Source organism: Vicia villosa, linkage group LG2 (assembly GCF_029867415.1).
Source record: "Vicia villosa cultivar HV-30 ecotype Madison, WI linkage group LG2, Vvil1.0, whole genome shotgun sequence".
Lineage (NCBI taxonomy): Eukaryota > Viridiplantae > Streptophyta > Magnoliopsida > Fabales > Fabaceae > Vicia > Vicia villosa.
The window spans coordinates 166,937,124-166,959,020 of NC_081181.1; the positions used below are offsets into that span (position 1 = coordinate 166,937,124).

Consider the following 21,897-nt stretch of genomic DNA (forward strand, 5'->3'; position numbering starts at 1 on the left):
ATTTGCAAACGGCTAAACATTTCCATTGGCCGAAAGTAGTGACTCTCATTCCCTTTTTTATTAGGAACTTGTAGAAGGAGTAATTCCAATGAGAGTTTATGCTCCTTTGCATTACTACTCTTCTTCAACTCTAAGTCCGTCATATTCTCTTTTGAAAAAGTTTCAGCTTTTGAAGTTTCTAACTCATTCATGACTTCTTTGATTATATCCTCTTTTTTTGTTCCTTCGACTAACACATCATATACTTTTTTAGGAGGTCTTGGATAAGGTAGCTTCATTGAAGGCTCATGCTCGCTTTCTATATTTTTCTTGATGTTTATATGCTCTGTATTATCCTTTTCAGCAACATCTTCCTTGTCATCATCATTGTTTTCAACTTCCTCATCAATCACTTTTACACTCCTTATAGAAGTAGCATTGCAGGTTTCTAGACAAGTCATAGGGTTTTGAAAAGTTGAGACTTGACTTACGTTTTGCTCGGTGAAGAATTTGGTAAGTTGAACATCTTGTGTTTCCCGGTTTTGTTGAATTGCTAAAGAGAATGGCATGAATTGATTCATGGTTTCCTCTAACTCAGTGGGTCCTCTTTGATAACCTTGATTATAGTGTGAAAACCCTTGTTGTTGGTATTCATGGTTAGCCATATGATACTCCATCGCATCTTCCGGTGTGCACCATCCGATATCATGAAACTCATTAACTTGAGGTGTGAACCGTGACATACTTTGAAGGAGATACTCCATTTGTTGCATTAGGATCTCGTTTTGAGCATGAATCTCAACATTTATATTTGGGTCAAACATTCCGATAAACAAACCTCTACAAAACTAGCAAACGAGTGAAATAGCAAGATAAAAAATTATAATAATAAAAAAAAAGACTATTGCAATAACAAAATCTAAAATAAAGTAACTAACTAAAAATATAAGATAAAGGAACTAAACTAAAAATCTAAAATTTAGTAACTAAACAAAAAATCTAAAAATAAGTAACTAAACAAAAAATCTAAAAATAAGTAAATAACTAAAAATAATATAACTAAAAATAAGGAAATAACTCAAAATAAAAAACTATTGCAATGCGTGCAATATTGACACCAATCCCCGGCAACGGCGCCAATTTGTTGAAAGTATTTGTGGGTAAATATTTTCGGTAATATATCGTATCCACAGGGATTGGTTTAATATCACTGCCGTTCTATAGTTAATTATTTTGAGTGAGAAACAGTAATTGGATTTGTTTTATAATTATAATGCTATCAAATCTAAACAATAATTTAAATGCAAATACTGAAAGTTTGTTAACGATTAAGGAAATATGTTGAGCTTCAGGGTTCATCAACCTATTCCTATACAATGTATTGATCAAATCACAAGTGAACAATCATTTGAAATATTATCTTCACTTATCCCCAAATATGATTCCATGTCTGCAAATCAAATTAGATAAACTTCTACCGCTATGAGATTCGATCTCTCCAAATATCAATATCGATAAGAGTAATAAAGAACGATAATTATGAAAACTCAATCACAATTCCATCTCTGCAAATTGAGATTGAATCAATATAGTAACCTAGGGCAAAAGTTAGAACCTTTTATTTCGATCAAAGATTCCACGATAATTTAATATAAAAGCAAGGTTTCTTATTGATAATAAATTCAAACAATTGTTCATAGGAAAGAATCAATGGTATTGTATATTCATAGGTTAACTACTACCTTAAATTCACCAAGAGGAATTTAGCTCTCCATAGACATGAAGAACACACAAGAATTAATAGAGGGATTCATCTTCATCAACGGAATATCTTCAATTGGTAAAGATTTGGCCTTCGATTGTTGTTCTCGGCTTCAAACTCAGAATGCTCTCCTAATTTCGCTCACAAAAGATCTGTCTTTCACTTGGAAGCTAGGGCTTTTATTTATAAGTTTTGGGCTTTTAACGTCGCGGCCGCGGCGCGGCAACGGATGTGCGCGGCGCCGGCTAGAACTCCCGCGGCGCGCCCTTGTCAAACTTCATCTTTTTGCTTTGCCTTTGAGACTTCTAGCTTTCTCTTTTCCTCATGATCTTGTAAAGCTCCTTTCTAGCTCCAAACCTGCATCAATAGTACCCACAAGTGATTCGATTTGATTTACACATGAACTAAACTTATTCAGTTTAATTCTTACTAAAAACCTATGGATCTATCACACTTTGCATTAGTTTAGACAAGAAATTACTTATTTTAACACATGAATTTACCATTAATTCACTCCTAACAATGACACAATTCTATTAGAAATCAAACAACCTACAAAGATGTAATCATTCAACAACTCGAGGTTAATTTCCAACTTCAATGAGAAAAATAGGTAGAGAATTAAAGAAATAAGGGTTAAATATACGATTGCCCCCTGCCATTAGGGCGAGTTTTGGTTTCCCCCTTGAAGTATTTTTTTTTATCCCCCCTTATAAAATAAAGATTCTGTTTTCTAGAGACCCTATCCCTTGTTTGGCTGACTGAGCATGGGGAATCTAACTACGTGGCATGTGGCTTGCTTGTTGTACCCTAATTTTTGACCACTGAGATCGCACCCTATTCTCAATAATATAATCATCATCATCATTATCATTATCATCAAGTTCCAAACTCATCTAGCGCAAGGATGGCCCAATTCAAGATCAACAAGTTCCAAACTCATCTAGTGCCCAAATTAGGGTTTTGACCTAATTCAACTAGAGGGTTGACTTTTAATCAGAACATGGCTCCATAGCTCAAACCATGGTTCAAGGGCCTCCAAATCAACACTAAAATCCATTCATATCATCCATTTGAAGAGGAGAGCTTGATTCATGTAGGATCCACAAAATTGTAGTTCATTTGGAAAAAGTCAACTGTGTGGGTCAACCTTTGACTTTTGAGAAAATTGGTCGACCATGGACTTTTGAAGGTCAAAATCATCAACCTATGATTAATGAAGTCATTTGACCAAGAAAAATTAAGAAAATTCATCAAGAATAAAAAAGTCAACAAAAGTCAAAATTAGGGTTTTTAAGTGATTTTGACCTCATTTTGGGAACTTCAAATTTCACCTACAAACTCGAAAATCTCCCAACATGAAAGTTGTAGATCTTGATCAAATAAACAACTTTGTCACTTATAGCATTTAATCAAAAAGTGATTAATTTGAGAGATATTGGATTAAGAAGTTTATGTTCAAAAAACTTAAAGAAATTTTAAGTGTTTTAACATGGATTTCTTCCAACTTTGAGACCATTTTTCACCATGATCCAAAAGGATTTTGAGAAAACTTTTAATAAGTGGATTGAAGTATGTAGCAGGGGTTGTCCAAAGATACCGTTAGCATGGAATTTCATTACTTGAGCTATGAGATATGATTTTGCAAAGAGGGCTCCATGACACTTGAATTCAAGCCATGAACATGAAGAACAAAGTTTGAATTTTGATTCAAATCTGAAGAATCTTCAAAGTAAAGGTCCTCTAACTTGTTTAACACACCATAATCAGAAAATTACACTCTCTTTTGAGCTATGATCCAAGTGCTTAAGGCATTATCCATGTGATCATTCCATTAATGGCATAAAGAACACACTTCCATTTTGAAAAAGAGGCTTTAATCACAACAACTCTTCTCTTGAGCCACTACAATGTTTCTTTTGCACCAAAAGCATTTCAAATACCACAAGCAAGCTCCTAATGTTCAGAATAAAGTCACACAAGCATGCTTAAGCCTTGTACCACACCATGGGAAACACAATTTTCTCCTTTCTTCACAAACAAGCAGGATGGTACAAGTATCACATGGGAGCTCAAATGGATCAAATTTTTCCCTCCACAAACCCTAATTTATGCCTATAAATAGATGGCATTTCTCATTGCATCACTTACACCAGAATTCTCTAAGTGACCATACAACTTGAGATTATCCTTCTTTCTAACTTTGCATTTTTCAAGTCATTTTGAGTTCTATAAGTTCTGGGTGTCAACTAAGCTTTCCAACAGCTTCTAATCATCATTTAGAAGTTGTCCATCATCTCCACCACCTTTCAAAACACTCCTAACCAAAAATCACCTTCAAACCTCCATTAAAGAGCCATTTGAAGCCTTAACCTTCCAAAACTCAAACCATAAACACATTGATCAAACTATCACTTCAGATAGCTTCTATACATCAAATAGAAGCTATCCAAATACTCACTCAAGACCTATAACCTATTAAGCACCAACTTCCATTTTTACATACCTTACTTGCATTTGAAGTTGTATTAAGCCATACAGTCTATTTCAATCCAAACCAATCATCCAAATACCTCACATATCACTCATATAAGTTATCCAAATCATAAAACAACATTTGTAATCACATAATCATCATTCACCATCGTTGCTTGCTTGAGTTCTAGGTACCATCGGGTTCGAACCCAGGTTTGTGAGGTTCCAAACCTTCTACGCGTGGTCGTTTGAGCTGTATTGCCTTGTTGTCATTCAAACCAAACGAAAACAATAAATAATAAAATGCGTTAATTAATAGAATCCAAAAAAGTCAAACATGGACCCTGGGACCACAGACTGGCCAATCAGAATCGGAGAGAGGTTTGAATATGTTGACCAACGAATGAGAGCGAGATGCGCGTGGAAGAAAGGGCCCACCACCTGTTCATCATCTTCTTCGATCATGGCCCCAGGATTCGCTACAGATTTGCCATGGATTCGCTACGATTTTTCGTGGCAATTCTGCAAAATTAGAAACTCAAAAAAACGACGTTAGTCAAACAACATAGGTACCCAGATCCCCTCAAAATCCTCTCCTAAACACGATGGTGATGTTAGTTTTAACTGGAACGGCCTGGCTCGATGAAAACGAAAGGGAACTTCTTTGAGCCCTAACAATGGCGTCTTTCGTTTCAGCCCCTGAAAAATGATTCAAATCTCCTCTAAATAACACCAAGAACTCAAGCATATCATTAGTTTGAATTAAAACAGGATAAAATGCAAGTAATTAAAACCAGAACATGTATTAACATGGTGAATGTGATGAATGCATTCCAAGTGTTATGAAGCTTAGATATTGATTTAACCTTACCCTTTAATACCTCAGAAGTGGATTGGGACGGTTTGTTGGTTTTGAAACTTGGTGTGAGTTGTTTTTACGAATTTCCCTAAAACTTGAAAGCTTGGAGAACTTGTATTGTGTTTTGAGCGCAAATTCCCTTCGTCCCCCCTAGGTCTGAATATGTTCCTCTATTTATAGAGAGTGAAATTAGGTCAAGGGAATGCTTGGATACCATGTGAATGATGGGCTTGGATATTTGATTAGAAAATTTATCAAATCTTTCCAATTTGATCCAATCTTGTTCCAATCTCTTCCTATCATGATTCTAGAAGTATTTTGGAGGCTGGATCAGATCCATGCGCCTTGTTTCATTATTTTAGCATTTTATTTTATTTATTTTGCTTTTAAATATATAAAATCAAAACCAAAATAAATAAATTGCATGGCTATATGTTAGGGGCAATTATAGGTCTTTTTGAACATGGTGAACATGTTAGAACCTAAGAAATTAGGTCACATTGTTCAAAGAAACAAAGTTCATCAACTTGCTATTTTTGGATTTTTGTCAATTTTGCCTAGCTTGCACACTTCATAACTTGCTCATTCTTGATCAGATGAATGTGACTTCATATGTTTGATGTTGACCAAAAATCTTGACTTTTGAGTGTAAACTGACCATGGTTGACTTTTAGGTCAAACTAGTCGACTGTGGATCAATTGGGCATTTGATGGAGCAATCTTGCACTGTAGGACTTGAAACTTGGCATGGAGATACTTTAATACATGTGGGAAGCTATGAAGTCCACTTGAGGTCTCAGAAGTTAAATTTCTTTGAAAAGCATCAAAACCCTAATTGGAGGATTGTTGCTTAGGAGAAAGATAGGTGTGCCCAATTCTTGTGTAGTCTTGAGCAGTTTGAAATATGGAGGGAAATTTTTGGGGTATGACAGCAGTATTAACTTAGACAACAAAGCATAAAGTATCAGTAGCGTTAGCAGAAAAATTAATTAGCAAAATATAGTCAAACTACCCAAATAATTATATAGAAAGTTTTGTGAATATTTCGGTCGAGACGGTGAGTTGTATAAAGTTGGTGTACATGGGTATTATTATTGTAAATTGCATGTGGTGATGAATGGTGTTGTGTTGCTTCTTTTAAATGGCAAAAATCAAGTTGTAGGCTGATGCCAAAGTCGAATTATTGTTGTGTTGTTGTTGCATTCATACGTTGTCGCATACATAGCATAAAAGTTGGGAGCTTATGCTCTGTAAGTTGGCCTGGACTGGCAGAAGTTGTAAATTGAAGGCTTATGCCTTGATGATGCCTCTATTTATTGGCAATATTAAGTTGGGAGCTTATGCTCTGTTGGTACCACATGCATTTGCATTGTAACGAGTCGCATTCCAAGTTGCATTTTGAGTTGTTGTGATGATAGAATAATCGTTATATTATGTTGATGATTTTATTGTGATAAATGTTGATTAAAAGTTGTGAAGTGGTGATTTCGCATGAACTGATTATAGTATAGTATTTAGCATACATCCGATTATATTGTTCGATATCTCATCCCTTCTGTTTGAATGTTACCCCTATGTTGGTAACGTGCAAGTAATCAAGAATGAAGGTTGTCTACCTTCATTAGTTCGAGTCGGTGTCGTCGCTCTGATACGTAACACTCGGGGGATGAACGCTTGTTGCTTTATTATTATTGTTGCGTCAGTTGTTGCATTTTGAATTAATTTTATTAAGTACTTTGTTGTTTTGATGTTGTTTAGTTGGACAAAGATGTTACGTCGTAAAGTTGAGTTTGTGATTCCGCTGCTTAATTTGAAAGTTGTTTTATTTTGAAGAATTAAATTACGTTGCTATCGGTTCATCCGATTTTAAGTGTTATGTATTTGTTTTGCTTGCGATTAAATGTCGTTGTTTTAAGTAGAAAATGTGGCATCCTGTTTTTATGTTGGAAATTTTGTAACTCTGATTTTGAATATATTCGCCGGGTAAAATGGGGTGTTACAGGCTCCCTCAACTAGCTTGCCTTAAATAAGTTCTTTAGAAAATTAAAACAGCTCATGCCTAGCCTGATTTTGATATAGCATTTTTAAGTGTTCGACCATATCAAACGTTGACATGTTCTCAGGTTGCTTTTGCAATTTAGAAGTCATGGTAGCCATCATGAGGGCAAGAAGTTTCATTGGCATCATTGATATGCTTCTTATAAGTATCTCTTTCAGCCTTAGGAGCAGAATTAAGAGGCCTCTCCTAAGGAAGATGTGTCTCTAAGACATATAATTATTTTATCATGATTGAGGACAATCTCCAAGTTTCGATGCCAGTCTACAAAATTTGTCCCATAAATTTTTTTCTTGTCAAGGATTGATTGGAAAATGTTGTTAGAGGTGTTTTGTGGTCATGGTAATCTTCATAAAAATACTATGAAGATATCAACGTCACTAAAAACATATTCAATTAGGCCTTTAATTAAATATTCTCCCACTATTTTACTCAAACCAACTGACCTTCACAATTTGATTCAAAAAATATTGTCGAAAGATTTTCTAGTGGATAGAGATCCATATTTCACTTTTTTAAAGTTAGCGTTAGGTTGGCTACACAAAACTTAGTTATTTAGGTAGAAACTCCTTCCAATGGTATCTAATACGACTCTCAAATATTATCAGTTAGGTGAATAACTCTTTATTCTAACCCATCATATAGGTTGTTCCCAACTATTGTTTCTAAACATATATCATCTTATTATAATTATTTTGTTTAATTTTGACCCAATATTTTAGCAATTGGATATTACATTTATCCCATCGCACCTTACTAATATTGAACATACACCTCGCATTAGGCGAAACCCACATTATTCGAAATTAGTTTTGACGAGTGCTAAAATTTTGAAAGCATAAACTAAATATTTCTTTTATGGGAATTTGTAATTAGTTTGATCACAGTGACTTATTTATCATTTAAATTGTCTCTCATGTGTATCAACATACATTCACATGCATCAACATACATAAACAAAATAAAACAGTTAGGGCCCCTAATGCAATTCTTCCCTGAAGCCAAGTAGAGAACCTAAGTTAAACTCCAAGCTAGATTTCCACAGTTGTCCTCTTTTGATCTTGTCTTCTTTTTCTTCTTCATTACATTACGTTACATCAAAGAATACTTGTTTTACATACAAGAGAGTGAGATGTGAAAAGAAGTTGCATAGAGAGATTATAGAGAAAGGCATGACTTGCCCTATAGAATGTTTTAAGCCATGGAATGTCTTTGTTAAGAGAAAGTTTCTTCCGGCTCTTCTCAACACTGAACTGTCTCATGATCCTACACCATTGGAACCACGAAGGTCTAGCCATATATATCGTCCACAAAAAAATGTATGATGGTAAATTTAATTTTCTTACTACCACTTTATTTGGTATATCTATTCCTATATGTTATTCACAAACATCTAAAGACTCACGGTGGGTAAAGACAATGCAAGAAGCGTTGCAAGCACTTTAGGAGAATTATACTTGGAATATTGTTCCTTGTATACCTACAACTAAACCTAATGATTGCAAATGGGTATATTTTAGGAAACTCATTTCTTATAGCTCCCTTGATCATTTCAAAGCTCAACTTGTTTCCTTATGCATTAAACAAGAATATGGAGTGGACTATGATGAGACCTTCGCCCATCTAACTAACATGACTATAGTTAGAACTATCATTTCTATTTTAGCTTTGAAAGGATGGCCCCTTCATCAAATGGGTGTGAAGAATGTAGGTGACTTGGAAGAAGATATTTATATGATTCATTATCAAAGCTTGTTATCCTTTCCTGCTTGTATGTGAAAACTAAATTGTTCTTTATATACTTTGCCATAATCTCATTGGGATGGTTTGATAAATTTTGATCAGCTCTTCTTGGTCATTATGATACTTCTTTATTTATTCATCGCATAGATGTTGCCATTGTTCTTCTTCTTATTTATGTTGACGACATGGTAATTATAGGATTTGATCAGACATTTATTCAGACACTTAAACAACGACTATAAGTTGCATGTCATATGAAAGGTCAAGGTTGTCTTTGTTACTTCTAGGACTTGGAGGTTCACTCGAACTCTAAGGGGATCTTTTTCAATCTACAGAAATATATTAAAGATTTAATTTCAATGGCCCGCCTTCAGTATGCTGCCCTAGTGGATACTCCTCTTGAAGTTAATGTTAAATACTACTGTGACAAATGTGATAACTTGCCTGACCTTTTGAAATATCACCAACTGGTGGGTAGACTTAACTATTTGACTATTGCAACTCTCAATATTCTTTTGCGGTAAAACAAGTTAGTCAATTCATACACATTCCTTGTCACCTTCACTAAATTGTTGTTCTTTGTATCATCCTTTACTTGAAAGATACTTTATTTGAGGCTTATTTTCTCTTCCAAATCCTCTCTTACATTTTTTGCTATAATGATGCGAATTGAGTGGGTTGTCAAGACACTAGGAGGTTTGTTTCAGGTTGGTGCATTTTTCTTGGTTCTGCTTTTATTTCTTTGAAGAGTAAAAAAAAAGCTCGAGTATCTAAGCCATCCATTGAGTTGGAATATCGAGACACATGTCAACAACTTTCGCTTAGATTATTTGGCTTCTTGGTTTGTTGGTTGAACTTGTCATTCCTCCAACACCTCTCTTTGCTGACAAAACTAATGTCATTCAACTTGCTGCTAATCAGGTTTTTCATGAGCGTAGTAAGCATGTTGAAGAAGAATGTCACTCCATTTATGAGGTTCTCAATGTTCATGTTAAATCTCTTTTTCATGTTAGCTCATAATTTCAAAATGTAGATATATTCTTAACAAAAGGTGTTCCCCATCCACGCAACTGATTTCTATTAAGTAAATTATTATTCCCCATCCACGCATCTGATTCGTTGGACCGTCTAATCTGAATCGAGATCAATTCTAACATCAAGTGATTTCAACTCCCTCTCAATATTCCTACCAAATCCTGCATTAATTACCATTAAACTAACTAACGATTGGCAAAACCTCTTAAACACTAATAACATCATAATAAATCTTGTTTAATTTTTATGGTTACATATTTAATATAACCAACACCTCTCCCTAAATGCATCGATACAATCAAACAAGTTCAAGAGAAAATGGACGTATACATAACCACATTTCCTAAAACAAAGCACTTCAATATTTAGTATTGTTGAAGCAAAACTTCCTTAATAACTTTGTCAAAATTAATGTAAGAACAGCCACCTGGACTAGTGTTCTCCTCTGCCTTCTTCTTCAACTCCATAACCTTTTTCCTCATCCTTTTCCCGTTATCTCCCAACATCAGTTCATTGATCAACCTCCCCACTTCCTCTCTCTTCGCATTAGAATCAATTTCCATTCCAATCTCCCACTCATTGTATATAAATCTACAGTTTCTTGGTTGATCAGCAAAAAATGGCCAACACAACATTGGCACTCCTGCACATATGCTTTCGTTGATTGAGTTCCATCCGCAATGAGTCAAGAATCCACCAACTGAAGGATGGTTCAACACTTTCTCTTGTTGACACCAACTTGCTATTAGACCTCTATCTGAAATTTCATTCACAAACTCAGATGACAAAACCACTGAGCCACCAATGACAAGATCAGGCCTAATGATCCACAAAAAGGATTTCTTGCTATTTGCCAAACCCCAAGCAAACTCCAACAGTTTCTCTTCAGTCATAACTGTAATGCTTCCAAAATTTACATAAATAACAGATCCACATTCCATGGATTCAAGCCAATCAAGACACTTGGTATCTTCTTTCCAAAGATTGGAATCTAGAGATGCTAAGTGATTATGCCCAATTTGATTTAACAATGAAGGTAATGGTCCAATTGTATAGAGAGAAGGGAGCATAGAAGAGAGAGCTTGCAGCACATCACTCTCAAGCTCATTAAAAGTGTTGAAAACAATAGCAGATGCTCTATGAACTCTATCTGCTATATGGATTAAGAATTCTAACATGGTATCATTTGGATCTGTTGTTATGGTTAAGTCAAATAGATCCTTTAGTCGAAAGTTGTGCAATCCTGGAATACAATCTACTTTAGTGTCCAAGTATCCATTTGTCCGATAACTCTCTTCTGCTTGTCATAATAATAAAAGTAGATGATTACTGTCAGATTACTTAACTACAAAATTTAGATTTCTGCTAAACAATGAATAGATGAAATATTATTTTACCTTTGAGTGGTATTAGACCTTTCTCAATCAATGTTCGAGTGTGCAGATGTGATAACAGGGAGCACGCACTTGTTGGGGAAAAGAGAAGGACTGGGAGTGCACGTTCTTCAGCAGCTTGTATGGTAAATGGCATGTAATAATCAAAAACTAAGCATGTAACAGGTGGAACAAGACCAGCAATGGCAGATTCATGAAGTCTAGCAAGAAGTTCATCAAAGAAATGGTGGAAGTTGTTCATGATTGATTTACAAAGAGAGCGCATGTCTTGAGTGACATCACCATCACCTTCTACTGGAGTTAAACCATCTGGTATAGTCTCAAAGGTAAAGTCAGTTAAATCATCAAAGGCATTAGGACCCTTCGATTTGAGCAAGCGTTTGTGATTGTATTCGGTGTTGACAAATGTTATGTGAAAGCCTCTAAGATGAAGCAGTTTTGCTAGTTTCAACAATGCATTGATATGGCTTTGAGATGGAAATGGAGTTAACACTGCATGTGGTTTTTTCTCTATAGAATTAGCCATCTCTGATTTTTTTAAGACAACTTCAATGAAAAAAATGAACTAGAAAGCCAATGTGTGAAATCTTGATCTTGGTTTAGGAAATGTGAGATCCCGATCTATTTGTAAATAAAATGGAGTATTAATTGTGGCATATTTCCGAATATTATTTTGGTTTGTCATGCATTTAACAAGTTGAAGTTTTATAATATTTTTTAGTTTAATATTGTTCTTCATGTAATGAGCAATACGTTGTAATAAATGATTTTTGGATTTATTATACTTTATTCCATGTGTTCATTTTGTAGTTTTGTCTTTTGATTGATTCTAAGACAAAGAAAAAAATCAAATTAGATTACGATCAAGCAATTCATTTATATTTTTTGTGATTTTCCGGATTAAAATTCTAGATATATATGTCACATTGTGGGTATGAGTGTGTGGTGATGTTTACTATGTTTACTATTGCTTGGTTTAGATGGACTCTTTTAAAAAAAATTAAAATATTGAGTATTTTAACTTAGGGGAGCGCATGATTTTACTCATTATTGTTCTTAATATTAAATTTATTTTCTGTCTGTCTTGTCTAAAAATGCTTCTCAATGTTTAGAAGAAAAGACTTTTTTAGAATCTAAAGAAGGTTTTTTCGGGACATGTCAAAGATGATTCTAAGATCTATTGGATTTAGTGGTCCGATGTATGTAAGCGTAAGTAATATGGTGGGCTGGAAGTTTATGATCTTTACTTGGTCAACTTGACCCTTTTGCTAAGTTGAGGTGAAGTTTTCTCTCTAGCGCATCTGGTCACAGATTTGATATCTTATCTGTTAGATATGTGTAGTTCTATGTGTTGAGAAGATAATATATTCTAAAAGTTTTGGTGTTGTCAACTTTGAGAAAGAAAGAATAAAATTGTAAGCATCATTAAAAACAACAAATTTAAAAGCAAATAGCACTTAACAAATAAGGAAATTGCAAATAAAAATGAAAACAATGGCCTAACGATTATCAACATCGAGAATGAGCTTTCCCGTCTAATTCATTAACTTCATGAGGTAACTTCTTATACTTGATCCTTGCTTTGTTGACCTTTAACACGACTAATTTGCAAAATGCCAGTGTATCAACTTCTGGATATCTTTCTTTACAGTCAGTCATGCATCCTTCTTGATGTGTATTGCACACCACACAACCATCATGCTTTTGTCTAATCATGCCTAATTCCACCAATCTTGCATGAAATATTTACAAAAGGGTTTTTAATTCGTCTACCTCTCATGTTATGAAATGGCTTAAGTCAAAAGAAAATTAGTGTGGGAGTTAGAAAGGCTCTCCGAATAGCGTTTGTTTGACCGGTGATTTGGAAGACTTCAGGAAAAGGTTCCCTAAACCAGTATGGACCAAATCGCCGCTCCACAAACGGGGCCATGGTTGAAACAAAGGTAGTGGTATTAACGAACATATTGACATATTTCATGAAGATAAACCGGTCAAGCGTTTGGGGGAGAATTGCCAAAGCCAACCTCAAGCCTTCGCCCTAACCTTATTTAGACGAAGAATTGCTTCAGAAATAGGATAGCATATTTAATATTCAAACATGGTCGTTAGCCAATGTTGTAGCAGCCAGAGAGGCCTTGAGAGAGACAACCCTTTGTCATGATCAGGGAGAGACTTTAACTGAGAAGAAGCATCACCTAGTGTCTGATAAAGAGAGGCCAACAGTAATTTACCAAGAGGGATGTTTCGACCTTCATAAAGCTGAATGACCAAGGGTATAACGATTTTGGCTACCGTTGAAGATCCTGAGCAAAATAGAAAGTGAGAAAGCTAAAGAGTCAGAAGAATAATGTGTTCACTGTCAGAAACGTCTGTTGTCGTTTTGACATGATGATCAGTGATGTAATGCACAAAATATGAGCGCTCAAAGTGAAAAGAGTTCTTTGCCGACTCAATTGGGTCGAAGGTTGCACCAAGCATAGAAAGCCCGATGATAGTTGCCATATCGAACAGTGTAGGTGTCAACCTCCCGCAAGGAAGTTGGAAGGTGTTGGTTGAACCTTCCCAAAAGAAGAGGGAAGACACAATGAAATTGGGATTAATCTTGTGGGCCTTCCTCGAAAGTTGAATAATGTTGAAGATACCAAGTTTATCCCACTGGGTTCGTCATTATCCTTGAACTTTGTTGAGCCAAGTAAGGTATGCTGCATTGTTTGGCATAGGTTTGGAGCGAAACACCGTGGCATTAGGAGCCATAAACCTAACATCTGTAGGCTTTGTTTGAAAAGTAGAAAGGATTGTAGGATAAAAGCAGGGAAAGTACTTGTTAACTGTTCTAGGGTGTTTCTCCTGGGTTGGTTAAGGCCCGTGGAATGCGAAAAGCTTTTTTGCAACAACAAACAGAATGAGCATTTGTTGCTGCCATGTTTTAATCTTGGATTGATACTTGGATGATGGCTCTGGGATAAAATTTATACTTTGTTTCACAGAAAGAGTGAACACTATGGGGTTATTATCAGTGTTGAATGAGGAACGGGATGAGTTTGCCATCGTAAAAATGGAGAGTAGTTCTTTTCTTTTTCAGGGTTGGAACGAAAGAGAAGAAATAAAGAATGAATGGTTAGGAAAACTATTTAAGGGGAGATTGAGGCAGCATATCAAGAACAAGTGTCACGTAAGAAGAGGTATGCGTGCCCATAAGTTAGAAAGTTAGTGGAGTTTGGTTTGAAAATCCACGCCCTAAAAACTAGGGATCATCATGAGAAATGATACATTTACATGAGAAACTGTTGCGCAGAAAGTGGTCATAATGATGCATGACGTCATTCTGAGAAGACGTGCAGTCGAAAAAACACGGAGAAGAAAATGCCCAAGTTCTTCGTCGACACAATCTCTGTCGAAATTGGTATTTTGGGGGACAATTTGTTGACAAGCAATTTTCGACTAGAAGGCTATGGGCCTTAAAAGGTAAGTTGGCCCAAATAAATAGGTTGCTTCTCATCAAAAAGCCCATTGCGTGAGAAAGTGAAGAGCTATCGACGAAGCTGGTGAAACACCTCCAAGAAGCCAGTCGACCAGGATAACATCTAGAGAGCTTGGTTCGACGTCGACACGTTTAAACAGAAGGGCGGCAAGAGACAAGTCCAAATCTACGAATCATATGGAGCAGAACATGCGGAAGCGGAGGTGAGTTTCACACGAATTCCCAACATGGAATTATAGTAATCGTCAATGATTAGTCGTATGTTTTATCTATTTAAGCAAATTGTTGTATTCAGTTTAAAGGTCACAAATTTGTTACATTGAAATATTACACTCAAAGTAACCGCATCTAAGAGAGAAACGAGTTTCACTCTTTTCAATGTATGTTTGCTTCCAACATTTTAATCAAAGCAATTTCTAGTTTTATATTTTCAGTCGTTTGTTTTATTTGTTTTATTTCTTCTTTACATTGTTTTGTTCGTTTGCGTTCCTTTACGCTATCCTTTCTTGATCATTGGTTCATACAAAAAAACTCAACACTAAATCTAAAATTCTTATAAGCAATCCTACAAATAACTTTTAATAAGAGGCTAGTTATTGGTCCTGCAATGTTAAAATAGACCCTATTTTTTTTATTTGAAATCTAGACTAACCACTAAATTTGCTGAAAAAATTGGTCCTGCAATGTTGAACTTGATGGTGACTCATGTAGTTGGAAGGTACAGACCACTAATTCAACTAAGTTAATAGCATCTTGTAGTCAATCAATACACTACGTTGTTCTTCCAATTAATATTTTTAATTGAATTATCACACTTTGTATATGATAGTGAAAGTAATGCAACATCATTATACTTAAGTAATGAAAGGAATGTAAGATCGTTATATTTTCAAAATCAATAACTTCTATTTTCAAATTCGTAGTTCAAAATTACATTTTCAAAAAATATGACTGGATGTGAAGATTACTCATTTTTAAAATAATGAGAATTTTAATTACTCATCACTTTATATGTAGGGTATAATTTTCAATATACTGTACCAAAAGCTGATTGTGTATTCTCCGGTCTAAAAAGTGTTCAAGGCATGATTTTAAATTCCGGACCACATCACGTGATGCGGCTGCAATATTATGGTTGCAGTAGTGTTCGCATCAGATCGGAATTGCGGTGTGATTGCAAATCACAATAAAAATCACATCATAATACCGCAACGGCCGCATCAACCTGCATCAGATTGCAAGAGATTATGCAATGCTCACAAAAATTATTTGGTCTAACTTCCTTTCTATTTATATCATAGATTTAAGATATATTTTGAAAGGATTAGTGATATTTAAAATGATGGCGAATTGTTAATGAACTATATATGAAAATTTAAATAGAAAATGGAATACATGTGAAATATAAAATAAATAATAAAATATGATATTTTATGTTCATAAATAATTTATGCTGAAACAACCGTAATTCACATCGTAACAATCACAATAGCCGCAACGGCAGTGGCCACAACCGCAATCGCAATTTAAAATGATGGTTCCAAGTATTAGAGTATCGATTGAGGAAGATCTATAAGCCTTCAAATGTCAGTCACTTGTCTCTACAATGATTACTTTTATCAAGAGATTTCTCTTTGGATCTGATCCATGTAATACTATAATCTTAATCTTTAATAGATCAACATTTAATCATAATTAATATGCATGCTCGTCTGCTTATTTGACTTCCATACTAGAGTTTTGCATTAGTTTATTATTGAATTAATTCCAACAGATAAGCCTTTTTTTAATATTGAAGCACTACTTGGTAAAGAATCCAAAGTCTTTAATCGCTTAGAATTTTGATGTAAGTAAAACTTACAAACTTTTTATTGCTTTCACTACAAGAAAAATCAAAGCATGCCAGGAGTTTTATCCCTCGCAAAAAAAAGTGATGTTACTAGGGATTTTATCCCTTGCAATGCAAACTTTAAAAAAATGAAAAAAAAAACATTTTGACAGGGTTACACCCGCGCAAGTTTTTAGAGGCAAATTCAAATTTATTGATATTAAGAAAATACCAGTTTAATCTAATCTTTTTTAAGCAAGACTTCCATAATCACTTTGTCCAAGTTCATGTATGAACAACCGCCAGGTTTTGTGTCATTCTCTGCTTTTTTCTTCATCTCTATAGCCTTTTTCTTCATCCTCTTTCCTTTCTCTCCCACCATTAATTCATTAATCAATTTCTCTACCTCTTCTCTCTTTACATCCGTATCAATTTCGAGTCCAATCTCCCATTCATGGCAAATAAGTCTGCTGTTTAATGGTTGATCAGCGAAAAATGGCCAACACAACATTGGCACTCCAGCACAAACACTTTCAGTGGTTGAGTTCCATCCGCAATGAGTCAAGAATCCACCAATTGAAGGATGGTTCAAAATCTTCTCTTGTGGACACCAACTTGCTATTAGACCTCTATCTGCAATTTCATTGACAAACTCAGATGACAAAACCACTGAGCCACCAATGACAAGATCAGGCCTAATAATCCACAAAAAGGGTTTTTTACTGTTGGCCAAACCCCATGCAAACTCTAACAGTTTCTCTTCAGACATAACCGTTATGCTTCCGAAATTTACATAAACAACAGATCCTGCTTCTTTGAATTCAAGCCATTCAAGACATTTAGTATCTTCTTTCCAAAGATTAGAATCTAAATATTCCAGATGATAATGTGGGCTTTGATTTAAAATCGAAGCAACTGGCCCGATGGTGTATAGAGAAGGGAATATAGAATTGAGAGCATTCATAATATCATTCTCAAGTTCATTAGAAGTATTCAAAATCAACGCAGAGGCCGCGTGACATTTATCTCTCACTTCAGTGGCGAATTTTACATACAAATCATTTGGATCTGTTATCCTTATTAAAGTAGTAATTTCCTTCAATCTAAAGTTTTTTAAACCCGGAATCCAGTCAGCTTTAGTGTCCAAATATTCATTTGTTTGATAACTCATATCTGCGAATCATGATTGAAAAAGTTTACAAATCGAAGTTATATATTAGGGTTTCAAAACACATGCATAAAATAATAAGAAGGATCATAAATAATTACCTTTGAGTGGTAGTTCACCAGTTTGAAACAATTTTGAAACGTAACAAGAAGACCAGAAGTAACCTGCACTACACGGAGAATAGAGAACAATTGGGAGTGCACGCTCTTCAGCATAATCAACCGTAAATGGCATGTAACAATCAGAAACAAAGCAAGTTACTGGTGGAATAAGACCAGCAGTGGCAGATTCATGAAGTTTAGCAAGAAGTTCACCAAAGAATCGGTGGAAGTTCTTCAAGATTGATTCATTGAGAGAGCGTATGTCTTGACTAACATCACCGTCGCCATCGATTGAAGTTAAGCCATCGGGAATACTCTCAAATGTGAAGTCAGTTAAACCATCAAAGGCATTAGGACCCTTTGATTTGAGCAAGCGTTTGTGGTTGTATTCAGTGTTGACAAAGGTTATGTGAAAGCCTCTGAGGTGAAGAAGTTTTGCTAGTTTCAACAATGCACTGATATGGCCTTGAAGTGGAAACGGAGTTAACACAGCATGTGGCTTACTCATATCTAATATTTTTTCTTATGCAATTTTAAAATGAGTATAAGTGCTAAATATATATATTTTTATCTTTTTATTCTTACAACATTTCAATATTTTTAAATTGGGAGAAATACTGAAGTTAATATTAATATTTAAAAAATTGGGAAATAACGCGAGTTTTTCGTATTCCACCTAAACATTGCAGCCGTGTCATTTCCTTTTTATATAAAGAAAATTAGGCAAATAAAATTTAAAAGGTTAAAAATTACATATTTTTTATTTAAATACAAAATATGGAAAAATAATACAATTTTCCATATTATATTAGTATGTCTTGTCTATGGAAAAATAATACAAAATATAATATCTATAAAACTAAATACCATAACAATGAATTAAATACAATTCCATTGATTAATTTCCCAATTCTATAAATTAAATAAAAAATATGTAATTTTGAGAAATGAATACATTTAGAAATTTGTTAATTTAATTTTGGAAATTTCTATTTTTAAGAAAAATTTGTATCAAGCCTTTTTTGAAATCTCTAAAAAATTTCAATAAGTAAACATTCACTGTATGACTTAAAAAATCCAAAAGGTAAGATCCACAAAATTATAATATTATAACAATGAATTAAAGACATTTCTATTGATTTTTCAATTATATAAACATTTTGAAATTTAAAAATAAATCATAAACTATTGAATTTTTTTTTTGAAAAGTTTCATTGCTAAAACAGAAGGGATACATTACATAGCAACTAGCACAAGGAATATCGAGGCATCTCTACAAAAACAGAAAACTAAGACATACAGGTAAACCATAACATACATAAAAATAAGAGTGTTGCTATCCTTACACTCTATTCTTACACTATGTAGTTACACCATGTCAAATACAGCAACGCATGAGTACTTTTGTATTGGAAAAAGTGAAGAGTGATTATTAAATATAAATAAAATCAAACAAACCGTATAAAAATACGGTGTAGTTGTAAACTAAAGTGTATGAATATCATTTCTGTAAAAATAAAAACCAAAACACGCCGAAAAATAGAAAAAGAAAAAATCTTTCACCAACATATCACTAAAGAGGATGTCATTGCAAAAACCTTGTTGGAACAGGCAACCACTAAGAGTGGAGAATAAACTATGTGGAGTGATAATTGATTATTGAGGCTGAAAAATGGTGATCATGAGATATCCAAAAGATATATATACATTTAGAATTAAATGAGGTACAAACAACAAACATAAAAACATAAAATTCTATAGCTGTAATCGGTTACAGTCCTACGGTAATCGGTTACATAACGCTTATGTTTTAACTGTAATCGATTATAGTCTATGTGTAACCGGTTATTCAACGATTTTGTTTGAGCTATAACCGATTACAACGCCGCAGTAATCAGTTACATGTACTTGAATTATACTTCTCACTTAACACACCACCTTAATTCATGTGCTCTAAGTCTTCCCTGTCCATATGCTTCCTCAATCTTTTGAACACTTCAATCGATATTCACTTGGTCAGAAAATCAGCCTTTTAGTATTCACTTCCACAATACCCCAACCTCAATCTTCCTACACTAACAAGTGTTAAATAGTGAAATCTCATCTCAATATGCTTGCTTCTCCCATATGCAATGAGATTCTTAGCAAGGTTTATAGCGGAAACATTGTCCACTATGAACGTTACAGCCTCACCCACTTCACTACACACCTCCTTCAACATAGCCATCAACCATACGGCTTGACACACTCACAACAAAATTGCAATATACTGTGCCTCACAAAAAGACATCGCCACTATTGGTTCCTTCTTCGAACACAGTGATATTAGTGTTTCTTTAAACATAAAAGATGTATCCAACTGTGGATTTTCTGTCATTTATATCTCCGCACCAGTTAGAGTCGGTATATTCGAGTAAATTGTTCTTTCTACCCTTGTCCACTGGGAAAAACAGAATTTTGTAGCCAATAGATCCTTTGATGTATCTTAGGATCGTCTTGACTGCTGCCAAGTGATACACCTTCAGTCTCTCCATGAATATGCTCACAATTTTGACACTAAAAGCCAAATTCGGTCTTGTAATACACAAGTACCGTAAAGATACAATCAACCTCCGTTACTGAAGTTGGATTAACGTCCTACTCATGCTCATTCATTGATAGTTGCAACCTTGGTTTAGCTGGAGTAATACAATGTTCCATTTTAAATTTCTTCAAAATTTCAAGAGCATATCTTCTTTGGTGCATGAGCAGTCTCTTCTTGAACTTGTAAAGCTCAATGCCAAGGAATTATGTCATGAGGCCTAGGCCGGTCATCTCAAATTCCTTCATAATTCCGTCCTTGAACTTAGAGATGACACCTTCATTGCTGCCCCTAATCAACAAATCGTGCACTTAGAGACAAAGAATTATCATCCCTTTATTTGCACCATTCTTCACATACACACCTTGTTCAAATACACATTTGTTGAATTCTATCTTTTTTAAGAAATCATCCACCCTCTTGTTCCAATCCTTTGGAGCTTATTTCAACCCGTACAAAGCCTTCTTGAATCTATAAAACTTCGATTCCTATTTTTTCACAGTGAAACTAGTGGTTTTCTCCACATATACCCCCTCTTCCAACAGTCTGTTTAAAAATGTATATTTTATGTCCATTTGATAAATGGATTTGTTGTTGTTGTTTGCAGTGCCAACAACAAATCAGATGGTCTTAATTCTTGCTACCGGTGTGAATACTTCCTTAAATTCTATTCCCTCCTTTTGTGAAAATTTCTTAGGCACCAATCTAGCTTTGTGCTTCACAACATCTCTTTTGGGATTTGCTTTGACATTATACACCCATTTCACACCTATAGGTTTATTCACTTGAAGCAAATCAACCATCTCTTGAGTCTTATTTTTCTCAATTGATTCCAATTCCTCTTTCATAGCACAAATCCATTTTGAATCACTCAAAACCTCATGCATTTTAACAGAGTAAGATTCGACAATGAGTACAAAATGGACAATGTCACAATCATCATTAACTTCATTATCTTGGAATAGATCACAATCTTGAAGTCTTGCTGGAAAACTTATTTATCTTGTTGATTTTCTGCCTTTTCTTCCTTATGCATAGCCCTTTGTGCAACTGAAGCACCTTCTACAAATGGATTAACACAATTCTTGATTACTTCAAGAACATCTTGATAACCAAATAACACCATCATCTATTTGCACAATTTATCATAATTCTTCGCGTCGAGAATTGGGAGATTCGTGGGGATTCGTTCATTGGAAGCGGAAAGTACTTTTGCACTCTAAGTATTTGATGGATCGAAACAAGCTTTTGATGCCAAATGTTGGAATAAACAACCACAAAAATGGTGAATTAACAGTATGGAGAGAGAGAGAGAGAGAGAGAGAGAGAGAGAGAGAGAGAGAGAGAGGGAGAGAGAGGGAGAGGGAGAGGGAGAATGAGATAGAGTGATTATTGAGGGTGAAAATGGTGATAGTTTATTATTAAGATACCTAAA

At 34.7% G+C, this 21,897-nt stretch overlaps 2 protein-coding genes across 3 annotated transcripts in view; both read right to left on the reverse strand.

The window, feature by feature from the left end:
- LOC131652857 (7-deoxyloganetin glucosyltransferase-like) overlaps nt 1-11,878 on the reverse strand; it is a 29,540-nt gene extending 17,662 nt beyond the window's left edge. Inside the window, exons 1-2 of one of the 2 annotated variants that reach the window (XM_058922838.1) lie at nt 11,307-11,878; nt 10,190-11,206 (exon numbers count right to left, since the gene is read on the reverse strand). In XM_058922838.1, the coding sequence (XP_058778821.1) occupies nt 10,275-11,206; nt 11,307-11,829 (1,455 nt within the window). In that variant the 5' untranslated portion in view covers nt 11,830-11,878 and the 3' untranslated portion in view covers nt 10,190-10,274. Of the gene's footprint in view, nt 1-10,189; nt 11,207-11,306 lie in introns of those variants that run through there. The other variant, XM_058922839.1, reaches the window with a different exon arrangement.
- A 4,975-nt stretch (nt 11,879-16,853) lies between these two features.
- On the reverse strand, nt 16,854-20,108 carry LOC131650573 (7-deoxyloganetin glucosyltransferase-like). Its single transcript, XM_058920280.1, has 3 exons — nt 19,925-20,108; nt 17,882-18,391; nt 16,854-17,785 (listed from the first exon to the last, which is right to left on the reverse strand). The coding sequence occupies exons 1-3, from the start codon at nt 20,106-20,108 to the stop codon at nt 16,854-16,856; spliced, it is 1,626 nt and encodes a 541-aa protein (XP_058776263.1).
- Nucleotides 20,109-21,897: the final 1,789 nt, after the last annotated feature.

What these genes read in the sequence shown, in the direction of transcription:
- LOC131650573 (XM_058920280.1), bottom strand. Translation starts at nt 20,108, where the DNA reads ATGGCTATGTTGAAGGAGGTGTGTAGTGAAGTGGGTGAGGCTGTAACG. An exon ending in GAGGTTGGGGTATTGTGGAA is followed by an intron (nt 18,392 to 19,924) that starts GTGAATACTAAA and finishes AAAAAATATTAG; the next exon opens with ATATGAGTAAGCCACATGCT. An exon ending in TGGTGAACTACCACTCAAAG is followed by an intron (nt 17,786 to 17,881) that starts GTAATTATTTAT and finishes CATGATTCGCAG; the next exon opens with ATATGAGTTATCAAACAAAT.